Source organism: Physella acuta, unplaced genomic scaffold, assembly GCF_028476545.2.
Source record: "Physella acuta isolate Inbredline_101_S28 unplaced genomic scaffold, ASM2847654v3 ptg002065l, whole genome shotgun sequence".
Taxonomy (NCBI): Eukaryota; Metazoa; Mollusca; class Gastropoda; family Physidae; genus Physella; species Physella acuta.
The window spans coordinates 83,129-107,024 of NW_026733568.1; the positions used below are offsets into that span (position 1 = coordinate 83,129).

The following is a 23,896-nucleotide window of genomic DNA, read 5'->3' on the forward strand; positions in this document are numbered from 1 at the left end:
ACAAAAATCTTTGAAAAGACAAGCTTAGAACTTAATCTAACCTAAAATTTTAATTAAATTTAAAAAAAAAAAAAACTAATTAAACACTAAAACATAGATAGTGTAGTTTCAAACAATTCAGGAATATTGATGAAAAAAAACGTAATTTTAAACAATCAGGAATATAGATGAAAAATGTTTGTAATAATTCTCTAAGTCATATGTACTACTTTGATAGCCGTGGATATTGTTGCCGGATTGCTTTATGTACAACAGATTAATATACTAAAACTTGAGAATTTATTGAAAAAGTAGAGCACAAAAAGCTTTGATTTATACAAAAACAACCCATCTCACCCTGGAGAGAACCTAATGTTCACCTGCTTTTATCTCAGATTAACTCATCCTCTAAAGCAGCTCAGGATTAGATTAGCTGATTTAGTTAATTACCCTAAACAACTTTCTCTTTAACAAGTAAAGAGATACACAAAGGAAATGCAATGGTTAAAAATAAACCTTATTAAAATGAATAGTCCCACAATGTTTGTAGAATATTACAACTAAAAAATAAAAGTATAATGCCACCCAGCCAGGTTGAATACAAATCTACAAATATCATTAAATGTAAGCAAACCTATTACCACACTTTAGCAATGAATTGTATCTTCATAGCTCTCAAGAATTAAAAACTCAATATCTAAATACAAGAAACAACCAAGTTCAATGACCCCTAGGTCACCAACGCAGTTGATCAAAGACTTCAAACAACATTCATTACAACATAACCAAGCTAAACCACAACAACTGTCCTCACATCATAACCAAGCTAAACTATAGCAAATACAACTTTCTATACATCATAATTAAGCTAAACTATAACAAGTTAATCGGTATGTTCATAAAGATTAAGTGCATGTTATGTCAAGAACAACTTAGTAATATATTGGATTGAATTGAAAGAAAACAAAGCCTTAGTGTGTGATTTTAATATCTATCTTCACTCAACCAGTGAATGGATGGATACTTTAGAACAAGCTATTTTTAAGTCATGGGAAGGATTTTGTAATATTCAATTAAATCATACATTTTCTCAAGAAACTCCAATGACCATAGAATACTTATCGGTATCAATAAAATATCAGCAGGGTTATTTTCCAAAAAATATCTTGTGTCAGACAAAAATGGAATACTTGAAAAAAAAAAGATAAACTGAAACTCTTATAGGTGTAGCTGTATATCGGATACCTGGTTACATCTAATTTCTTCTGCGGCTGATTATAATGAACAAATCTGTTAACATATGTGTCACTCTGACCAGAGGTCTTTGTCAAAGAGATAAATAAAATAAAACTCTTCTCAACCCAACTAAGAGATAAATACAAAACTTCTAGAACCAGTGCATTAGATAATCAGCAGGTTAGAGATTAATTTAATGTGGAACAAAACTCAGCTTGAACCCCAGAAATACAAGAACCAATGAATTAGGCAATCAATGGGTTAGAGATTATTGTGGAGAAGAAAAAAAAGATGAATTTACTTTCCAGTTGTGTGATGAAACTGTCTTCTAACTTGGCTTATGTTACTAAAGATGGCAGGATCAACATAGCTATTGTATAGAACAGTAAAATCTAGCCATCTCATAACTTTAATTCAAAACAAGCTATAGCTAATTAATGAGCCAAATCAGTGGCCCAAGATAGCAAGAAATCAATTAATTAACAAATGAATGGATAATGGTATGTTAGCTTTGCAATCTCTCTTATATTGTCAAATACTTGATCACACATTAGTCTAGGCTAAATGATAAACACCTCTCTAGGTTAAATTTGATCAAGCACACATGCAGCTCTCTGATCTAAATACATGCCAGATTCCTACATTAGATGCCACACACACACGCACCTCTAAAGCTAATTTAAAGATGGCAATACAATCACTCTTTAAATAGAAGCTGACTTCTTACAAGACAGCTATTTAACACATGTTAATTTCTTTTTAAACCGAAAACTAAATTTAAGTCAATTAAAAATTCAAACTTAAAATACAAACCCAATTAATTAGATATATTTTAAACAATATATAAAATTAATATATGATAAAAAATAAAAACCAAAAATTATAATAATAACAGAAAAGGTATTCTATCAATAACTGGTATAATGTAAAATAAAAATTAGTTAAACTAAAATCATATTCAGGGAGATAAGTATTTTTTAAGCAAAGAAAAAAAATCTTTACCCCTATCTATAACTGATACCGTCAGTTATCAGCAATTCAAGTCCGTTATGCGATTTGAAACAAATAACTCATCTTATTGTGAGCTTATTCTCCATCATAACGAGTATTGGTCAAGTTTGACGTCCATCCACCGCGTCACTGTCATGACAAGTGGTGCTCTATGCTGTCTGTGGCTGCCAGCTCATGGATCAAGTCTGTAACCTGTTTCCTCTTGCGCTGGATGCTGTCCTGGTTCACGACCTCTGTTAGGCTGACACTAAAACACTCACAGAATTCTTTGATGAGGTGCTCAGTCATTGCTATCAGGTACATTCCACAATCAAAACCTGGACAGCAGGAATCACATGAGAAATTTCAGATTATAAAAACACACAGTTGTTCTTAACGTTTAATACCTTGTATAATCAATAACATCAAATAAGGGATGGTGTGGTCAAATGGTAGAGCATATGCCTGCTAACCCAAAAGTGCAGTCCCAGGCTTGAATCCGTAAGACATTCTTGATTCCACCCAACTCAGATGGGTACCTCTCTCAAGTTAGGGAAAGTAAAGGCAGATGGGCATATTGTTAACCACACTATCTCTTCATAAGCTGAGGTAACTGAAAACAGTGAATCCTACCTCACATGCCCCATGGACTACCAGATAGGAAAGGGTGCTTTATTTTTTTTATGGCATCACATAATAATAGCTGCCCTTAACCCCTTATCTCTACTAGCAGATCATTATTAAAAGCCAGACTCTCACCCCTCACCTTTAACAGCACCACAAAGAAAAAGCCACCACTTAAAAATAGCCACAATTTTTAAAGAAATCAACATTTATTTTTTATTCTAAAAAAAATGTAAGTGTATGCTACATCATGTCAACCCCTCCCTCTAGATCTCATGCTTGACATTATTTATTAACAAACACAAATGCTAATGCATTTCTTGAATAATTTTTTTTATAAATGAAAAAGGATAAAATGACACGAGGAAGTGCTGCTACTTACTGTTAGTCTGCTGTGGGCAATCCATTTCAATAAACTTTAATTTCCCTCGAGGTGCTACAGTGATAGAGCAAAAGAGAATTAATGACTTACTGCCAAAGGTTGCAGACGCCAATAAAGGTAAATTAATATAAAATGAATACATTTGACAGCAGAAAGTTTAGCAGGTGTAAATAAAACTCAATTTGACTTAAGAAAGTAAATAAAGAAATGGCTGTAATAACCTTGAACAAAAGGCTGCAATTTATCTACAAATTTTCTAGCTATGGCTTGATTGCTTCCCTTTAGAGCATCAAAATGTTGGAATTCTTGTTTGCTTTTTACATACACCATTAGGCTCCTAAAAATCAGATGAATCATTGGTTAATTACAGCTATGTATACATATTACAGGTATAAATTTATAGTCTATATAATTACAATAATTTTCTTCCCTATACATGATGCCTTATAAATTTTGTATTTTAAAAAGAAAAACGACCAGATAAAATATGCACAAACATGTTAAAACAATAATATACCAGTGTGTTCCACCAACTTGAGATGGATCTGCATTGTCATTAATAGCAACAAACACATATTGCTTTGATGGTAGATGTAAGGGCTCTAGTAACACAGCCAGGTCTTCAACTGTAGAGAGAACACAAGAAATTATTCGCTGACAACAGTTTTTTTTTTTTAATTCCTTGGAACCACACAATTTACAAACTCATCACTTTTAATGAATTAATTCTTAAATTATTATCACTGGGCTTGTTGTTTTTTTTAAATAAACATGTTCAAAACAGAGGCTGGTAATAAAAAAAAAAATTTCATATCTTTACTTCAATACATAAAAATTGTGGTATTTTTTATTAATTATGTCTAGGCCTAACAGGGTGCATTATCAACAATATTTGATGAAAACCACATTTTAATCAACTGATTACAGCTGGCCACATTGTATATCACGGTAAGTATATAGAAGTATGACACAATCAGTGAGGATTTAATTGTTCAGCAGGAGAGGGAATGTAGTGCAGATAAGAATGATAGGTTAGGCAAATAGGAGAGATTAGAGATATTACCAGTGGCAAATCTCATCAACTGGGCTATAGATGGGCTGATAAGTGCTATTCTGTCTGCTGAATGGTTAAACTGTTCCTTTTCATAGTATCTAACAATCAAACAGAAATTTTAAATTTAGATATTATAAACAGAGTAAAAAAGTTATGTTTTTCAATATAATCTATTGCAGCTTACATTAAATTTAATAAAACAAGATAAGACACTTGGAAAGTGGATAGATTGAACCCTCAACTTATACCACTTCCCTACCTAATATGACTGGCCATAGAGCTAGTTTCTATAAATTCAAGCCAGTAACCACGGTAAAAGATCTCTATACTATTGTATAGAGTCAGTAGTAGTTAGTAGAAGTCAGGACTTCTGTTTACAAATGCAAGAAACAAGAACAAAAACTTTTGTGTAATTAATCAAATTAAAAGGTGGATAAAAGGAAAAACTTATTTTTACCTACTTGAAATAAATATACAACTTATTGATGAAAAAAATTAGCCTACTTTTTACTGTGGTCTAAAATTAAATAAGTTTAATTTATTACATTTTTTTTTTAAATGTTATTTAAAATTTATTACATTTAGATCTGGATCAAAAACTTTATAGGAATTTTTTTTAATGTATATTAGATCTTTTGCCAATAGCCAGATGCGTGTTGTGTTATTAAAACATGACGAGCTGACCATCTGTGTATCATACGCAGCTTTTTTAGTTGTTTTATTTTCTACTTTTTAGTACTTCATAGTTGGTGAATTCGGCACTACCCTCCCTTCTATTTCTCCCCCCCCCTCCTGCCACCGTGTAAGCAGCCATCCATGACGACAGTTTAGGGACAATGAAAAGATCAAGCAGAACTTATTACCTCCCCTTGGTTTCAAATAGTTTAAAAGCTAAATTATCTGCCCCTCTACGATTGTAAACATTTGGGGTGAACCTTAGCTCACCAGAATAGTGGGGGTGGTAGGTATATGCCTAGAGAGCGGGGTAGTAATAACAGCGTGTGTCTACGTGATGGTGTCTCGCATGGTCCCCATGAAGAGAATGGTTTTTAGTTCAAGACAACAATAATGATCAGGTCCCTCTCAACTACTATAGCCAATGCCATTTTATCAAGTAATTAACCTGAGTAATTAGATCCACTATTTTTTTTTATTTGCGCATTCAAGTTGAAATAGTTTTAAAATAGTAGGAATTTTAAATGATAAAAAATGTCATAATTCTAGGAAAATTTTGGTTAATTAACTAAGTAGGATAGATTACAGATAATTTAATACACAATGAAATAATTATATGCAGTTAAAAAAAAGCACAATAATTATTGTTCTAGATCACTGACTATTAACTTAACCTTTTAGGACGTACTGAACCCTACCAGTTTCCTTTGCGCATTCACAGAACTCTTCTTAAATTAAATAATAATAGTTCTATCATTCGCACTGACAAAATCTGAGGGTGATATTTCGAGTCGTCCCTTTGAATCCCGGTCAGAAAGCCCCCCCCCCCCCCCCCGTCGCGGCCTCAACCAACCGGCGGGCTTGTTGCATTGAGTTAAATATAAACTCAAAACAATAATATAAACAATCTCCTTTTAGGTTGGTCAGGGCACATACCAGGCACGCACAGTGTTGTGTGTCGTGCCTTAACCAAAATAAACTACACATAGAAAAAAATGGCTTTTTCTGCCCTTTTTAGCTCCAACAACGCGTCGCGTGACGTCAGCCGCCAACCAAAACGCGGAGAAAGCGGGAGTTTGATTGGTTGGCGGCTGACACTATGAAATCCTCTAGGGACGATTCGAATTGTATACCAAATCTGACATTATGAGTCTGGTGTGTGTCTAGACCTCCGCAGAGATTGACTCACTGAATCTCTGGTTGTTCTATCAAGCCCAAGTTAAAAACCATTGTTCTAGACTAAGAGTAGAGGTCCTTCTATATTTTATTAGTTGCAATGATTCAAGGCTAGTGATCGGATTAGGTTAGGGCTTGCATACCATTGCTTCTATAATTTAAGATATGATAAAACTTCGCACAGCGGTGTAAAGCAATGAAGTAATATGCAAATGCAAGTAAATTCAAAATTAGATACAGGATAACTAGAAATAATTTAATATAATTGAAGGGTGTGTCACTGTTTTATAGCTGCTTGCAGCTCTTCTGGCGCAGAACACTAAACTGTTCCCTAGACACATCACTACATGATGCACTCAGTGTGCAGTGCATAATATTGTAGGCCCTATTATGAATAATGGCCCTAGAGTGATAAACCAATATAAAACACCTTTAACTTCTCTTAAATTTAAATGTCTCGCATTGATTATACAAGTCGCACTATTAAGTAATTAACTTATTTATTTAGTATTTACTATTTACTATTTAGGCCTAAGTCCTGTTTTTCTTCAGCTACAATCTGAATGGATACATCTAGAATATAGATCTAGAATCTAGATCTAATAACTTTCTTAATTTAAGACTTTTAATTGTAAGTTTTCCATGTATATTCCATGTAAGTTTCCCTAATTGTAAGAGATCATTGGCAGTGTTTCAAATTTTAAAACGGCAATTCTGCCAATTTGATTTGCAGATTTAAATTTAATAAATAGGCCTACTTAAAAATATGTCTACTTGCAATAGCATTCACTTCAATCTTTGTAAAGTGTAAGGTCTAAGCAATATTTGGACAATTAGTCATATGGGGTGGGGTAAGGTGGTGGGATACCTACTTTTTAACTTGTTAAGTTTTTACTTTTTACAACCTGACCTAACCACTCTCACACTCACACTAAGTCAAAAATAAACAAAATAAAGCACCATCATGTTACCATGGAAATCAAAGAAATTAGCAATGCATATACATAAAAACGTACTCAAAGCAAAAGGTAATGATCTTATCGTTTATCCAGTTAGGTTCCATTAACAAATCAAGGTCGGATTTTCGCAATAAGCTATCCCCAAAACTCAAAACAATATCATCTTTCTCGGCCATGATCTTAGAGTACATCCATAATGTTACGTCACTTCCGTGTTTGAATAAACTTTTTACATTCACCGCGTTTACACTCACAACATGTCTAGAGGTCTAGTGTACAAAATTTTATATAGAGTCTAGACTAGATCTAGAAATATTTCCCCAAGCAAAATTTTAACGTTCAAGCCAAAATAATTTGTTACAAAAGATTTTAGAAACACAAATAAATATGACCTCTGATCTGGAGTTTTTAAAATAAGTTTGCTGCTACGTTATTAGGCCTGGCCTATAGTTTAATTAATAAATTATTTTATTTTTAAAAGGAACAGCAATCAAAGTAAAAGTAAAAGTAGATGTTTGGCGTGAAATTTTCAAGGAAAATAGTGTTGAAATGGTGTATAGGCTTTAATAATTAATTAAGTCATGCAAAATGTGAAACATAGGTCTACAATCCCTAATTACATTTTTAAAATCTGTTTTTATAACCTGTAGATTTTATCAGATGGCGCATGTTTTGGAAATTTAAAATATAATTAGACCAATTAATTAAAAAATCATACAACAGTCAGCGATGAATATAATTAAAACAATAAACGTTAATGAAAGCGCCTATCGTATGTAATGCGATACACTTTACTGCAGGCCGAAAGTTACGTGCCAGTAACACTATTTTTCTTCAGTCGCTTTTTTTTATTTTTTAAGAAAATATGAAAAAATAATCTGTAGAAAATTGTTGTGGGGCAAGTAGACTGTGGGTGTGGGTTAGTCAGTAGCGTACGCAGGGGGGGAGCAGGGGGAGCGGCCGCTCCCCCTCTGGCCATTTTTCCCACGTTTTCTTTAACTTGCTTTCTCTGTGTCTTTCTGTGTTTCTGTGTTTGTTTGTCTTTCCAATCCAATCTTGCGATCGAAATTTCTGGCACTTCCCAGTTAGCTAGCGCGCTGAAATTTTCAGGGAAGCTTTGTTTTGGATGACAATTGAATATTCTATTGTTTTTATTACTAAATTAATCCATGGAAACATTTTATTGATCATTTTAGACCACTATATAATTGTACCAAAAAACGTCGGGAAAAAGGGACATTACCCAGTAACTGTAATTTGATGAAAACAAGGTTCGACACTCCCCCTCTTTTTGCTTACTGAGTAGTTGTCACGCTGTGTTTGTGTACAAACAACCATAACCTAACAACTGGTGGCCAGTATGGGGGAGACTATATGGTCGAGTGGTTGGGCACACGATTGCTATCCCACTCGACACGGGTTCAAATCTATGTGTTCTAGTCAGTAACGTATTCACACAACGTGTTTTTTTACGAGTTGTCTTTTTACGAGTTGTCTTTTTACGAGTTATCTTCGTTTACCCAAAAAAAAAGTGAAAAGATAAAATCGATAGCAAGATTTTAATGCAAACAAACAGACAAAGACTAAAAAGTAGAAAATAATAATCATTAAAAAAGTTTTAAAAAACCCACGTTTTCCGATTGAACTAAAAAGTAGAAAATAAATACTGTACATCACAATAATGCAAGCGATCACTCTACTATAAGCGATCAAAAACGTGGGGCGCCGTGATTTTCTTACAGTTTCTAATACTGTTGACTCTCTACAAGCTCCCTAATAAAAGTCAATAGTATTATCTAATCAATAGTAATATAACTTTTACTTCGGCGCCCCACGTTTTTGATCGCTTATAGTAGAGTGATCGCTTGCATTATTGTGATGTACAGTATTTATTTTCTACTTTTTAGTTCAATCGGAAAACGTGGGTTTTTTAAAACTTTTTTAATGATTATTATTCCCACGTTTTCTTTAACTTGCTTTCGTCTCTGTCTTTCCAATCAAATCTTGCGATCGAAATTTCTGGCACTTCCCAGTTAGCTAGCGCGCTGAAATTTTCAGGGAAGCTTTGTTTTGGATGACAATAGAATATTCAATTGTTATTATTACTAAATTGATCCATGGAAACATTTTATTGAGCATTTTAGAGCGCTATATAATTGTAGTAAAAACGTGGGGAAAAAAGGGACATAACCCAGTAACTGTAATTTGATGAAAATAAGGTTCGGTACTCTCCCTCTTTGCTTACTGAGTAGTGTTCACGCGGTGTTTGTGTACAAACAACCGTAACAACTGGTGGCCAGTATGGGGGAGACGATATGGTCGAGTGGTTGGGCACACGATTGCTATCCCACTCGACACGGGTTCAAATCTATGTGTTCTAGTCAGTAACGTATTCACACAACGTGTTTTTTTACGAGTTGTCTTCGTTTACCCAAAAAAAAAGTGAAAAGATAAAATCGATAGCAAGATTTAAATGCAAACAAACAGACAAAGACTAAAAAGTAGAAAATAATAATCATTAAAAAAGTTTTTAAAAACCCACGTTTTCTGATTGAACTAAAAAGTAGAAAATAAATGCTATACATCACAATAATGCAAGCGATCACTCTACTATAAGCGATCAAAAACGTGGGTCGCCATGATTTTCTTACAGTTTCTAATACTGTTGACTCTCTACAAGCTCCCTAATAAAAGTCAATAGTATTATCTAATCAATAGTAATATAACTTTTACTTCGGCGCCCCACGTTTTTCATCGCTTATAGTAGAGTGATCGCTTGCATTATTGTGATGTATAGCATTTATTTTCTACTTTTTAGTTCAATCAGAAAACGTGGGTTTTTTTTTAACTTTTTTAATGATTATTATTAGCAAAGTGGCGCCTTTTTGGAAACTTTTTAAACAATGACATTTGCACAAAAAAAAATATTTTTGGTCGGCACATCTATGTAAATCACAAGATTTCTTTTTATGCAGCAATCAAGCATTATTGTACTAGTCTAGTAGTGTCTGCGTTTACAACACGTATTAACAGTTGCATCAGTTTGCCATTCTAAAAATAACCGTTATGATGCAGTGCAATGTTTAAACAACCTCTACGGGTAGTATCACTTGGCAAGATGGGTGTTAAGTTTAAGGCAACTGTATAATGCTGTATAATGTATTTGCTTACGAATAATTGAATTAGAAAATGTTATACATAAAACTTCACACATAATTACTCTATATATACAGTTTGAATCGTGTGATTAATTTTAAAAAATTACAATACAGAAACAAATACAACTGATGTGGCACCTCTATTTAAATTTATTTATGAGCAAACTGCGTAGTAGTGGGGAAATTTTGACAAGGTCAACAACAGTTACAAACCCCCCCCCCCTCCCCCATGGACCCCTCTGTAAAAAAATATTGTCATAATACCACTGCTACTTATTTAAATCTATTTCTGTAATATATATTTGTGTAATATATATTTGTGTAATATATATGTATGTTTAGAACAGTCATCTAAAAACTGACGCTATGTTCACTCTGAGTTGGTTATCTCCCCCCCCCCCCCCACACACACACCTCACCACCACAATTGTGTAGAGCGACATTAATGTAACATCTAGGTATACACTGGGTTGGATAATTGACCTAAAGTGACCGGACAGTGGTGAATGATGTTGAACACCCCCCCCCCCCCCAACCCACCCGAACTGATCTGTTAAGTAGGCCTACATGTAGAAAAACGCGTAATGATGTACCAAAGTACCATGCCGCCAGAAAATTAGCTTTTTAAACATAAAACTATGTGAATATTGTTTTTGCAATTACCAGTAAAAAGGTGTTTAATCAATACAGTGATCTAACCCATACCTATCACTATGTTAAAAAAAAATGATCTTTAAAGAACACAAACAAGCAGTATATAAATATATAAATATATAAAATATCTGATCTGAACTAAAAAAGACCGAGCTTTAGCTAAATGTAGGCTGTTATTCCGAATGTTTATCTATTATATGAAAAGCGTGGTTTTATACCAACTCTGATTTTAAAAAAACTTTCATTATGCTGTAATACTTTAGCATTTATGATGAAGATATATTAAATTCTGATTATAGACAAAAACATTTTGTAAACACGAATAGTGTTAATTTCATTATATTCTAAAGTAATTATTTATTTGTTTTGATATTTATAATTAAATGTGTAGATATATACATATTTATATTAAAAGAGTTATAATTTCCCCTATTTAACTTGTCTTAAATAATTTCCCAGGAATTATTATGTAAGAATTTTTTTTTACAAGAATTACAAAACAGATTGTGATACGTTCATTGTTTTTGGTTGCAGTGCGTATATATATATATATATATATATATATATATATATATATATATATATATATATATATATATATATATATATATATATATATATATATATATATATATATATATATATATATATATATATATATATATATATTTGTTTAGATTGATACAATTTTTGTTTTGTCGGCCTACATTGTGTGTTTTTTCTTATTTCTTCAGAGTGCTACTTTCAATTTATTTTACATTATAGCGAAGTAATGACATGCAGCTAGTAATTATATATATATATATATATATATATATATATATATATATATATATATATATATATATATATATATATATATATATATATATATATAACATAAAAATACACGTATATAGATCGTATTAAAAATTCGGCGCCTTTTTTGCTCTTTTCGCTCCACCTACAACGAAAACCTGGATACGCCTCTGGGGTTAGTATTTACATTGTGTTGCTAGGCAACATAATTTTTTTTTAATGTTTTACGTATATGAGAGGTCTTAATTAAATTAAAATTATGTATGTTCACTGATTGCCATAACCTGCTGGTTGATTATTTTGCAGATATCACAAGAAATTATATTTGTATCCAGTGACATCACTAAGTCGGGTGCTTCAAAATGTATTTAACTATAACTAGTTCCTAATCCAAACACACGCACAGCATTATTTATTGTCTTGAATCGGATTTTATTTTTAAAAGGACAGTCCTCCCCCCCCCTCCCCCCCCCCCCCCCACCCTCGCCATATGTGGAAGTGATGTTCTTAAATAATCCCTTGCAGTGTTTCTTCCGGACTTTTTTCTCCGGGGGGGGGGGAACTTGATATTTTCGGAGGCGGGGGGGGGGGGGAGCCTTTTTGTTCCGACTGTTTTGAGGCTTTGCTTCTGTTCTGGGTTTCTGTGACCTACCAGTAGTTGGCCATGTTAGACTTCTTATTAAAACAATGATAAAAATTGAAAAATCTGATTGTTTTGTTTTTTACTTTATTCTATACAATTTATAACAAAGCTAAATATATGTATATAAAAAGTGCATATGCATGTATATACATATTTAAACATATACAAATAGTCCATATACAATTTATCAAAAATAATTTTAGTTTTAAAGTCAAAAGCAATGTAAAGATAATGATGAGTTTAATGAACAGCCTCGTGCTAATTACTATTATCGTAATTATCTTCAAGTATCAATTAAATTATTCTCATAGAAGAAGACAATATAAATGGTGTACTGTGTGAAAGTAGTTTATAATTTTTTTCTCTATTCTACAATTTCTAAACAATAATTTATTATAAGGCTTATTATAACTTTCAAATTTGCTTTCATAGCGTATCATTATTAAAATACAAACACTGCATCGGTCTTGACTTGTGGCTGTTATCAATATTTTTTCACGAAATGTTACACAGAAATCCGATTTTTCAAAACACGAGCCCTCTCTCTAGTTCGCTGTGAGGCTACCGAAAAACTGTGCGGTCTAGCGTACCGGAACTTACTCCACTTGGGGAAACTTATGCTGTTGTTGTTGTTTTTGTTGTTTGCGTTCTGGTTACCGGAAGTGGGGGCGCTGTCTTCCTCGCTATCAACAATGCCTGCCGTGTCGGCGATGATGAAGACGTATTCGTTCCACGCGCTGTGATTTGGCGCACTTTCCGCCCGAATGTGGAAGTCGATTTTCATTTGCTGTTAAATAGAGAAGCGACATCAGAACTTTTTTTTTTAGTTTATTGAAACTCCTTAAAAAAATGAAGTCGAAGTTAATTAATAGATATTTTGAATTTTAAAAAGATAGCGTGTATTAGCTTTAATCAGTGTTTCTTCCAGACTTTGTCTTCGGGAGGGGCACTTGAAATTTTCGGGGGGGGGGGGGGGGCGGTAGACTTTCTTCGGGGGGGGGGGCGGACACTGTTAAAAGTATATATTTTCTATATAAATTATGTAAATTTCATTTCGTTTTCGGGGGGGGGGGGCGGTAAAAAAATTTCGGGGGTCACCCCGAAGAGATGGAAACTCTGGCTTTAATTTGGATACTATATATGAATCCGGCAATTAGTATTACCTAATGAAGAAGCATATCATGAAACCAACAAGGATCAAGACAATGATAGACCCAAAAACACCAGGCGCCGAGAAATTGAAAAAAAAAAACATGAAAATTATGGGAAAGAGTTTGAAGTAAATTGACAAAATTGTAACAGACACAAAGACATGGGAAGATGTTGTAAATGGCCGGTGCTCGTCTGGATAGTGAAAAGGGCAAAGAAGAAGTAGGTCTAGCACTAGTTCTGTCTCTAGCTGTTTGAAGTTGTAGAAGAGAAGTAATGGTGTAGAAAAATTAGCTAGGGGGGGGGGGGGGAGAGGGGCGTCTCACTTAATGACACATTACCCATACTCCCGTGACACTTGACCCATGACGGTAGACCTGACCCATACTGCCGTGATACCTGACCCATATTGCACCTGACACATATTGCACCTGATCCATACTGCCTTCACACCTGACCTGTGTTGCAGTGACACCTGACGACACCTGACCCACACTGCCCTGGCACCTGACTATGCCTACAGCCTACAGTACTGTAACTGAGACTCAATAGATCCGTAAAAACCCAAAAACTACCTTTAAAAACGGGAACCACTGCTTGACCTCTCGCCGGAACCCCTCAAACTCCAAATAGTCCGTGAGTGACCGGGCCAGCCTGAGCGTCTGCAGCTTGATGACCTTCTTCATCTGCAGGGTGCATAGGGTGCCCATGAACTGGGCGTGGACGTCCATGTGCAGGTCCAGATAGGTCAGGCTGGTCGTCTTCTCCAGCATGTTGAGGATGGCGGTCTCGATCTCCTCACACACGTTGTTGTCGCTCCTGGCAGGGAGAGGGGGGTATATGGAGGGGCGTAGGCAGGTATTGGTCATTGGAGGGGGGCATGTAGTGGCGTAGGCAGGTATTGGTCATTGGAGGGGGGCATGTAGGGGTGTAGGCAGGTATTGGTCATTGGAGGGGGGCATGTAGGGGCGTAGGCAGGAATTGGTAATGGGAGGTGGGCATGTATGGGCGTAGACAGGAATTGGTCATGGATAAGGGGGTGGGGGGGGGTGAATACATTAAAGAGAACGTAGGCAAGAATTGGTCATGGGGTGTGACATGCAGGGGCGTAGGCAGGTTTTGGTCATTTGGGGGGGGGGGGGGCATGCAGGGGCGTAGGCAAGAATGGATGGGGATGGGGGACAAATACGATGCGTAGGCTGGAATTGATCATGGGGGGGGGGGGCGACATACTGGGGCGTAAGCAGGAATTAGTTATAGGGGAACGTTTCATATGTATGTATATATATATATATATATATATATATATATATATATATATATATATATATATATATATATATATATATATATATATATATATATATATATATATATATGAAATTTCCCAGAGTAAGATCGATTCACTGTATTCCCCCAATTAAAGATGGACCAATCACATCCGCTGTCCAAATTCCCAATGAATGACGGTTGACTGACTCACCACATCCTAAACCCGGCTATCGTCTGCGCGTAGCTGGCGCTGACGTGCTGTAGCATGTCCACCATGTCCTGCACGTCCTCGTCCCCCAGGGCAGCGATGCCCACCAGATCCAGGCGGTACATGGGGATGCCAGGCAGCAGGACTGCTCGCGTCACATCTCTGGAATAGCCAGTGGTCAGAATAAACGCCTCCATGCCACATCGGCAGCTTTACTTAACAGACACATGAAAGCTAGCAAAAAGACGCTGCTTACATTTTGAAGTATGAGACTGGCCTTCCAGATGCTTTTAATGATGTAGGTATGAGGAAGAAATACCTGGAGATGATCATGATTGCGGAAGAACTACCTGATGATGTATAAGGTATGACTTACCTGATGATATACTGGGAAGACCTATCTGATGATGTATGCGGAAGACCTACCTAACGATATATATGGTATGACCTACCTGAATAAGTATGTGGCATGACCTACCTGTTGATGTGTATCGCATGACCTACCTATGTATATGGTATGACCTACCTGACGAAGTATAAAGTATAACCTACCTGACGATGTATAAGGTATGACCTACCTGACGAAGTATAAAGTAAGACCTACCAGACGAAGTATAAAGTATAACCTACCTGACGATGTATATGGCATGACCTACCAGACGAAGTATAAAGTATAACCTACTTGATGCTCCTGATGTTTTGAAGAATAAGGTACACACGAACGTTAGAAAACCTGGACATGGCAGACCAAGCTTGTCTGGACACGATCGGGATGGGAATGTTGGCTAGCCAGGAGACCACGTTTAGGTGGATGACCCTGTTCTGATGGGAGGTAAGATATCTGTTACTAACTCGTCTTTTAATTTGGGATATTATCATGTGATGAAGCAGGGGCGTAGCGAGGGGGGGGGGCGGGGGTGCGGACCGCACCGGGTGACACCATTTAGGGGGGGGGGGTGACACCAAGGCAAAAAATAGCAAAATATATAGAGAAAAACTCGAGGGGGGGTGCAAATCGAAAGTTTGAGGGGGGGGGGGTGCAAATCGAAAACTTGAGGGGGGGGGGTGCAAATCGAAAGTTTGAGGGGGGGTTCAAATCGAAAACTTGAGGGGGGGGGGTGCAAATCGAAAGTTTGAGGGGGGGGTGCAAATCGAAAATTTGAAAGTTTGTCCCTGGGAAGGGTCTCTATGCCTCTGGGGGGGGGGGGGGGGTGACACCATTAAGTGCCGCACCGGGTGACACCCGACCTTGCTACGCCACTGTGATGAAGCTATTGCTTTGTGATGTCGCTAGATTCGCAAATTTGTTTTTAAAATACCCTTTTGAAATTCGCGTTTCTTAGAAGACCTCTTGTACATTTTTTTTTTTACTTTTCAAACGCAAAACATTTTTTCCGATTTGTATTGGGGCTAGTGGCGCTAAAACTTCAGCTTAGTTTGAGTTATTGACTTCTCCCTACAGACTACGGAAGTTCTTTCATTCGGATTTAGCCCCAGGTTCATTGGGGGGGGGGGGCTGATTATCTCCATTTACTCTACCAATACATCGCGATTACCTCCCTTTACTTTACCTAGCGGTAGAGAGCTAGATGCTAACCTGAGAGTCTTGAGTTCGAATCTGGGTTCAAATCAGTGGAGCGTCCCAGCTCTGATGGGTACCTAACTAACATTAGGGAAACAAAGGCGGCTTGGCATAGTGTTGACCACACTACCTCTTCATATGCCGAGGTCAATGTGTCTTAGGCACAAACAAGATTAAGAAGAAGAAGACTTTACCAACACATCACCTCCCCCCCCCCCCCCCCTTACCCTTCCGATCTCCGTCAGCCAATTGAGCAGATGATCCGTCAGGTACTCATAGTTGATCGTGAAGTCGTTCAGGTTGGGGAACCGCATCATGCAGCGGGTGAACCGCTCCGGGACGGAGGGCGAGCTCAGCACGATGTCGTCCCCAAAGAAATCCTCCAGGCCCAGCCTGAGCAGGCTATCGCCCGAGGACGCGGCGATGGCGTCCAGCAGGTCCATGCCCATGGCGAAGTCCAGCATCGCTTGTCGCATCTGGAACCCCACCAGGCGCCGCTGGGTCTTCAGGAGCCGGATGATTCTGGCTATCACACGGGTGCAGGTCGACTTACCTACGTGGAAAGGTACATTTTATATAGGTGTTTTTTTTTTTAGTTGCAATTAGCTCATTCCTACATTTTTGTTATGTTAGTGTTAACACTAACATAGTATTAACTCTGAGGATATCTTCTTCCCTAACTCTAATCTTAACATTACAGTAAGCCAATTTTTTTTTACTAGAGTTAGGGTCAGGTTTATTGTTAAGTGTGTTTAACTTATCGTTATTGGCAATAGAAGAAAGTGAAAGTGTGTCTAATCGTATGATATCTAGTTAGGTACGAGAATATTTTTTTATAAATATTTATCTTACAAAATTACTTGAAATTTTGTCCTTTTAGAAATCTATCTACCTTTTTTTTTTAAATTTAGTAAATAATGTTGAATTTCCTTTTTCCCCTCTTAAAACCTTGCTACCCAAAAAAACGAAGCTACTATAATCACAGTAAGCATTTTTTTAATTGATAAAGATACTTTAAATTTTGCGTTTTACCATACTACCCCTTAAAATTTTAACCTTAATGCCAGTTATGCCAGCCTGGATTGCCCAACCGGCTAAGCTGGATTTCGATATTGTCCGACAGTTTAAGCTGGACTACTATGCTGCCCGGTTCGCTAACCCTGGCTTTTATATTACCCGACCGGTTAACCTTGAATTTTTGCACTGCCCGCCAGTCTAACCTAGAATTGTATGTTGCCCAGCTGATCAAAATGGCAAACAAAAAGAGTTAGTAAAGACTTTTATTCCGTGCCTACTACTATAAATGACAAACAAAAAGAGTTAGTAAAGACTTTTATACCGTGCCTACTACTATAAATGGCAAACAAAAAGAGTTAGTAAAGACTTTTATTCCGTGCCTACTACTATAAATGGCAAACAAAAAGAGTTAGTAAAGACTTTTATACCGTGCCTACTACTATAAATGACAAATAAAAAGAGTTAGTAAAGACTTTTATACCGTGCCTACTACTATAAATGGCAAACAAAAAGAGTTAGTAAAGACTTTTATCGCGTGCCTACTACTATAAATGACAAACAAAAAGAGTTAGTAAAGACTTTTATACCGTGCCTACTACTATAAATGGCGAACAAAAAGAGTTAGTAAAGACTTTTATCGCGTGCCTACTACTATAAATGGCAAACAAAAAGAGTTAGTAAAGACTTTTATCGCGTGCCTACTACTATAAATGACAAACAAAAAGAGTTAGTAAAGACTTTTATACCGTGCCTACTACTATAAATGGCAAACAAAAAGAGTTAGTAAAGACTTTTATCGCGTGCCTACTACTATAAATGGCAACCAAAAAGAGTTAGTGAAGACTTTTATCCCATCCATACTAGAGATAAATGGCAAAGAAAAAGAGTAAGTAAAGACTTTTATCGCGTGCCTACTACTATAAATGGCAACCAAAAAGAGTTAGAAAAGACTTTTATCCCGTGCCTACTACTATAAATGGCAACCAAAAAGAGTTAGTGAAGACTTTTATCCCATCCATACTAGAGATAAATGGCAAAGAAAAAGAGTAAGTAAAGACTTTTATCGCGTGCCTACTACTATAAATGGCAACCAAAAAGAGTTAGAAAAGACTTTTATCGCGTGCCTACTACTATAAATGGCAACCAAAAAGAGTTAGTAAAGACTTTTATCGCGTGCCTACTACTATAAATGGCAAACAAAAAGAGTTAGTAAAGACTTTTATCGCGTGCCTACTACTATAAATGGCAAACAAAAAGAGTTAGAAAAGACTTTTATCGCGTGCCTACTACTATAAATGGCAAACAAAAAGATTTAGTAAAGACTTTTATCGCGTGCCTACTACTATAAATGGCAAACAAAAAGAGTTAGTAAAGACTTTTATCGCGTGCCTACTACTATAAATGGCAAACAAAAAGATTTAGTAAAGACTTGTATCTCGTGTCTACTACTACAAATGGCAAACAAAAAGGGTTAGTAAAGACTTTTATCCCGTGTCTACTACTACAAATGGCAAACAAAAAGATTTAGTAAAGACTTGTATCTCGTGTCTACTACTACAAATGGCAAACAAAAAGGGTTAGTAAAGACTTTTATCCCGTGTCTACTACTACAAATGGCAAACAAAAAGGGTTAGTAAAGACTTTTATCCCATGCCTGGTGTCGCCGACCACCAATAAGCGGTGCCGTTAATGTCCAGGTTCAGCAGGTCCGCACGTTGTAGCGCCCTCAGGAACTTGTCCCTGTACCGGTCGAAGTTGCCGAAACACATGATGGTGGCGTTCTGCAGGTAGTGGACCCGGGAGCTCAGCCAGCTCAGGCCCCGGGGGGCCTCGCTGTTGGAGTACAGGTAGAAGACGTGGTTCCTCCAGAGGGTGGGGTTCTTGGTCGCCTCGTTCCAGGTGGTGCACACTTGGGCCATCTTGCAGCGGTCTCTCCCCTGTAGGAAGCTGCAGGACAAAGGTTAGTGTTGAGTCTATGGGGAGATGGGCATTGTGGTTGTGTGGGTATGGGGAGAATGGGAATTGTGGTTGTGTGGGTATGGGGAGAATGGGCATTGTGGTTGTGTGTGTATGGGGAGAGTGGGCATTGTGGTTGTGTGGGTATGGGGGAATGGGCATTGTGGTTGTGTGTGTATGGGGAGATGAGGCTATGTGGTTGTGTGGGTATGGGGGAATGGGCATTGTGGTTGTGTGGGTATGGGGAGAATGGGCATTGTGGTTGTGTGGGTATGGGGAGATGAGGCTATGTGGTTGTGTGGGTATGGGGAGAGTGGGCATTGTGGTTGTGTGTGTATGGGGAGAGTGGGCATTGTGATTGTGTGGGTATGGGGAGAATGGGAATTGTGGTTGTGTGGGTATGGGGAGAATGGGCATTGTGGTTGTGTGTGTATGGGGAGAGTGGGCATTGTGATTGTGTGGGTATGGGGAGAATGGGCATTGTGATTGTGTGGGTATGGGGAGAGTGGGCATTGTGGTTGTGTGGGTATGGGGAGAATGGGCATTGTGATTGTGTGGGTATGGGGAGAATGGGAATTGTGGTTGTGTGGGTATGGGGAGAATGGGCATTGTGGTTGTGTGTGTATGGGGAGAGTGGGCATTGTGATTGTGTGGGTATGGGCAGATGAGGCAATGTGGTTGTGGGGGTATGGGCAGATGAGGCATTGTGGTTGTGGGGGTATGGGCAGATGAGGCATTGTGGTTGTGGGGGTATGGGCAGATGAGGCAATGTGGTTGTGGGGGTATGGGCAGATGAGGCTATGTGATTGTGTGGGTACGGGCAGATGAGGCATTGTGGTTGTGTGGGTATGGGCAGATGAGGCTATGTGGTTGTGTGGGTATGGGCAGATGAGGCTATGTGGTTGTGTGGGTATGGGCAGATGAGGCAATGTGGTTGTGTGGGTATGGGCAGATGAGGCAATGTGGATGTGTGGGTATGGAAGATTGGACATTGTGATAGTTTGGCGATAGGCAGATGGGGTATAGTGATTGTGTGGCCACGGCAGATTTGTGATTGTAATTGTGTATGTGCGGCAGATTTATGATTGTGATTGTGTGAGCATGGTAGATTTGTGATTTCCATTGTGTTGGTATGGCAGACTGGGCAATATGACTGTGTGGCCCGTACTCTTCCAAACAGTACGGGCGACAACTGTGTTCCCCACACCCCTCTCCTGGCCAGTATGCAGGAGATTACACATCCCTCCCCAGTCAAGTCAGTCACCTCTCCACTATCAGCCTCCCACAAATCCCCTCCCCCCATCATTTACCCATTACCCCCACACATAAACTATTTTAGATAGAGCCTAATTATAATCCTAATAATAAACAACATAGCCATCTCTTTAATCTTAAGGTTATCGCTACGGTGTTTGGGCTAGGGTTGGGGTTAAGACTAGGAAATGGGAATAACCTGGAAGGAAAAGTCGTATATGATATTGCCATTTGATTTAACGAACTACCAAACACGATTTTAATTCGCATTCTGTCGGCCCTATTCAGACATTTAATAGAATGCTTAATCAGCATAAGCAGTTCCAGGTTTCTCACTATACCAATAACAGCTTGGTAACATGCATAGTAATTCTCGGGAGAGGGTAATTACCATTGTTGATTTATGGGATATTGGGAGGAGGTAATGATCGGATGTGTGGTAAGTGACTGGGAGAAATGTCCTAGACTTCACAGGGCCGAAAGTGCAGACTCTCATGCCCAACAGCTTTACTTTACCGACTTAACCCAGGCACAAAGCTAGACATATTAAGTAAACTCGTGGTTTGGGGAATGGAAACACTATTTATTTTACCCCCCACCCCCCTACCCTAAACACAGTGTTAGAGTAGTCTAGACCAATCTAGACGGAACTATAAAGACCTGCATATTTTAACGAGAACGTTGTACGGCAGACAATCCCACGGCTGACTCTCCGCCTCTACACTGTCATCCTCGCTGTCGTCTTCAACGATGAGCAACCTTGGGGCTAGAGAAGTCTTCAGGGCCTCGGCAAACGTCGTCTCCATGTCGTACTTGATCGGGATTTGAGCCGGAAGTTTTGATGCCTTCCCTTGGATTCGTCACCACATGCGCCAAACACCGCACCATGTTTGGTGTACATTAGGGATTTAAGCGTATGATAACTTGGTGCGCATATTGTAGTAGTAATTAACATACATATTGCTAGTATAAATCAATGGATGAATCGAGATCTACAATCTGTCGAATGTCTCTTACAGTCTATAAAGTGTAGATCATGATAAAGTTAATGATAAAGTTTAGATTTGATTACTAAACTCATGTTAATGAATTGCACCTCGATTAATGAAAGTTAATGAAGATTCTTGTAAAAGTAATTAATAAAGTGTCAGTGTAGAAACGTGCCTAGGTTTAGATAAAGAAAGTAAATTTAATTTTATGTCCTTTAATCAAATAAACTGAGATGTACCACGTATAAACTCATCTTTCCGAAATAAATCTTTCGCAATTTTTAGAATTAAAACAACTTGATTTAGAACTTTCAAATAAAAATGTCTGAGATCAAATTCCGAGTGTAAATATAAAAATCGTATCGAATCAAAGCCCGTAGTTTTAATCTCTCTCATGAGATTTTCTGCACGATGTGATCAAGTGGTAGATCAGTCGGTTGCTCCTCAGTTTCCGATAGACTCGAGTTCGATTCCTAGCTTGTACTCCGTAGGGTGCCTCAGACCTTGCATTTCCGGGGAGCATCGGAGTGGGTTGTGGTAAGTACAGACCTCTGGCCATATTTCTGACTAAGGGGTCATCCATAAATGACGTCACGCTTTTTGACGATTTTTACCTCCCCCCTCCCCTCCGTCACACGTCGTCACAAAAAGCCAGACCCCCCCCCCCCCCTAAAATGACGTCACACCTCAGCCTACAACCCCCACCCCTCAAAATTGCAGTTGAATTTTTTTAAACAGCTATATTTTTCCAAAATCTTGTCTGAACTTTGTCAAAATAGAGTATTTTAATCAATTGTTATTACAATTTATTAAAACAGTTTTCTAAAACGCAAAATGAAGTCTAAAATTCGTTTTCTAACATTGCTTTTTTAATAATGCAAAAGTGTGACGTCGCACCATCTGAACCCCCTCCCCCCCACCTCCTCCATCACACACCGTCACAAAATTACGGACCACCCTCCCCCTACGATTGTGACGTCATTTATGGACGACCCCTTAACGATCTCTTCATATTCCGTGGGTCGGAAATGACCTTTGATTCTCTGCTTTCGAAAGGAAAAACGTATTTTCAACAAGACGACACAATTCTTTGACCTTAGATTAATATTTTTATACAATAATAGATTTTTTAAAGACAATTCTTAAAATTTCATGCTTTAAGAGTTAATTTAAAATACAAAATAAAGACCACATTTTATTCCAGAGTTATTTTATTGATTCTAAATTTTTTGCTTGTCTAAACCTTCTAATACTAAGTGTGTGGTAAAAAATGTAACAAAAATGGATCACGGCCAAAAATTAACTAGTCTAATTCGAAGATACGCCGTGTTATGGGCGCACCTTTTACAGCATTTACGGTACATAGATGGGTGTGTTCAATTTACACATGTACATGTATTGATTAATTTACTCACATGTAATTAAGTAATCCAATAATGAGCAACGCGAGACGCTCCAAAAACATATATCCATTTATGTTAATGAGTAAACGGTGTGTGGATGTTTGAAATTTAACTCAAGTTGATGGAGGATAAAAATAGTAACACTGAAATTACAATACATATGAGTGTTGATTATGTACAATGATTACAAATGGTGTGCGATATTTGTAGAGAGCAGAGTTTCTTCCAGGCATCTCCGAAAAAAGTCTACCGCCCCCCAAACGAAATGAAATTTATATAGAAAATATATACTTTTAACAGTGTCCGCCCCCCTCCTCGAAGAAAGTCTACCGCCCCCCCCCCCCCCGAAAATGTCAAGTGCCTCCCCCCCGGAGAAAAAAGTCTGGAAGAAACACTGGTAGAGAGCTAAGTCTTATTGAAAGGTATATCATACTGTAAATGGTATACATGTGTTGAAAGGTATACAATTGTTAGTAACACAGTTGGAGGTATACATTTTCAGTTCTATAGTTGTTAGTTATATAGTGGTGGGTATACATTTTCATACCTACTATTGCAGATATACAAAACAACGCCAGTAAAAAAGCACAAAAATTGATGTTGAAGTAAGGTTACAATCGTTCAAAATGCTTTGTGTACAAACAATTGTGTGGGTCTGTACACTGACTGTGTGAGCGATGAATGCAAGATGTACACAGTTTAGTAACGATGGTGAGCTCACAGTTACCATGGCGACGA

General features: G+C 37.6%; 2 protein-coding genes across 2 annotated transcripts; both read right to left on the reverse strand.

The window, feature by feature from the left end:
- Positions 1–799: 799 nt before the first annotated feature.
- On the reverse strand, positions 800–7,272 carry LOC131931962 (sentrin-specific protease 8). Its single transcript, XM_059288803.1, has 6 exons — positions 7,133–7,272; positions 4,275–4,363; positions 3,729–3,837; positions 3,433–3,548; positions 3,212–3,265; positions 800–2,543 (listed from the first exon to the last, which is right to left on the reverse strand). Exons 1-6 carry the CDS (start codon positions 7,264–7,266, stop codon positions 2,359–2,361), a joined length of 687 nt encoding a protein of 228 aa, XP_059144786.1. The 5' UTR covers positions 7,267–7,272; the 3' UTR covers positions 800–2,358.
- A 5,165-nt stretch (positions 7,273–12,437) lies between these two features.
- LOC131931959 (uncharacterized) lies at positions 12,438–21,603 on the reverse strand. The gene is made up of 7 exons (XM_059288801.1): positions 21,427–21,603; positions 19,211–19,503; positions 16,767–17,092; positions 15,640–15,779; positions 14,961–15,119; positions 14,053–14,296; positions 12,438–13,115 (listed from the first exon to the last, which is right to left on the reverse strand). The coding sequence occupies exons 1-7, from the start codon at positions 21,570–21,572 to the stop codon at positions 12,834–12,836; spliced, it is 1,590 nt and encodes a 529-aa protein (XP_059144784.1). The 5' UTR covers positions 21,573–21,603; the 3' UTR covers positions 12,438–12,833.
- Positions 21,604–23,896: the final 2,293 nt, after the last annotated feature.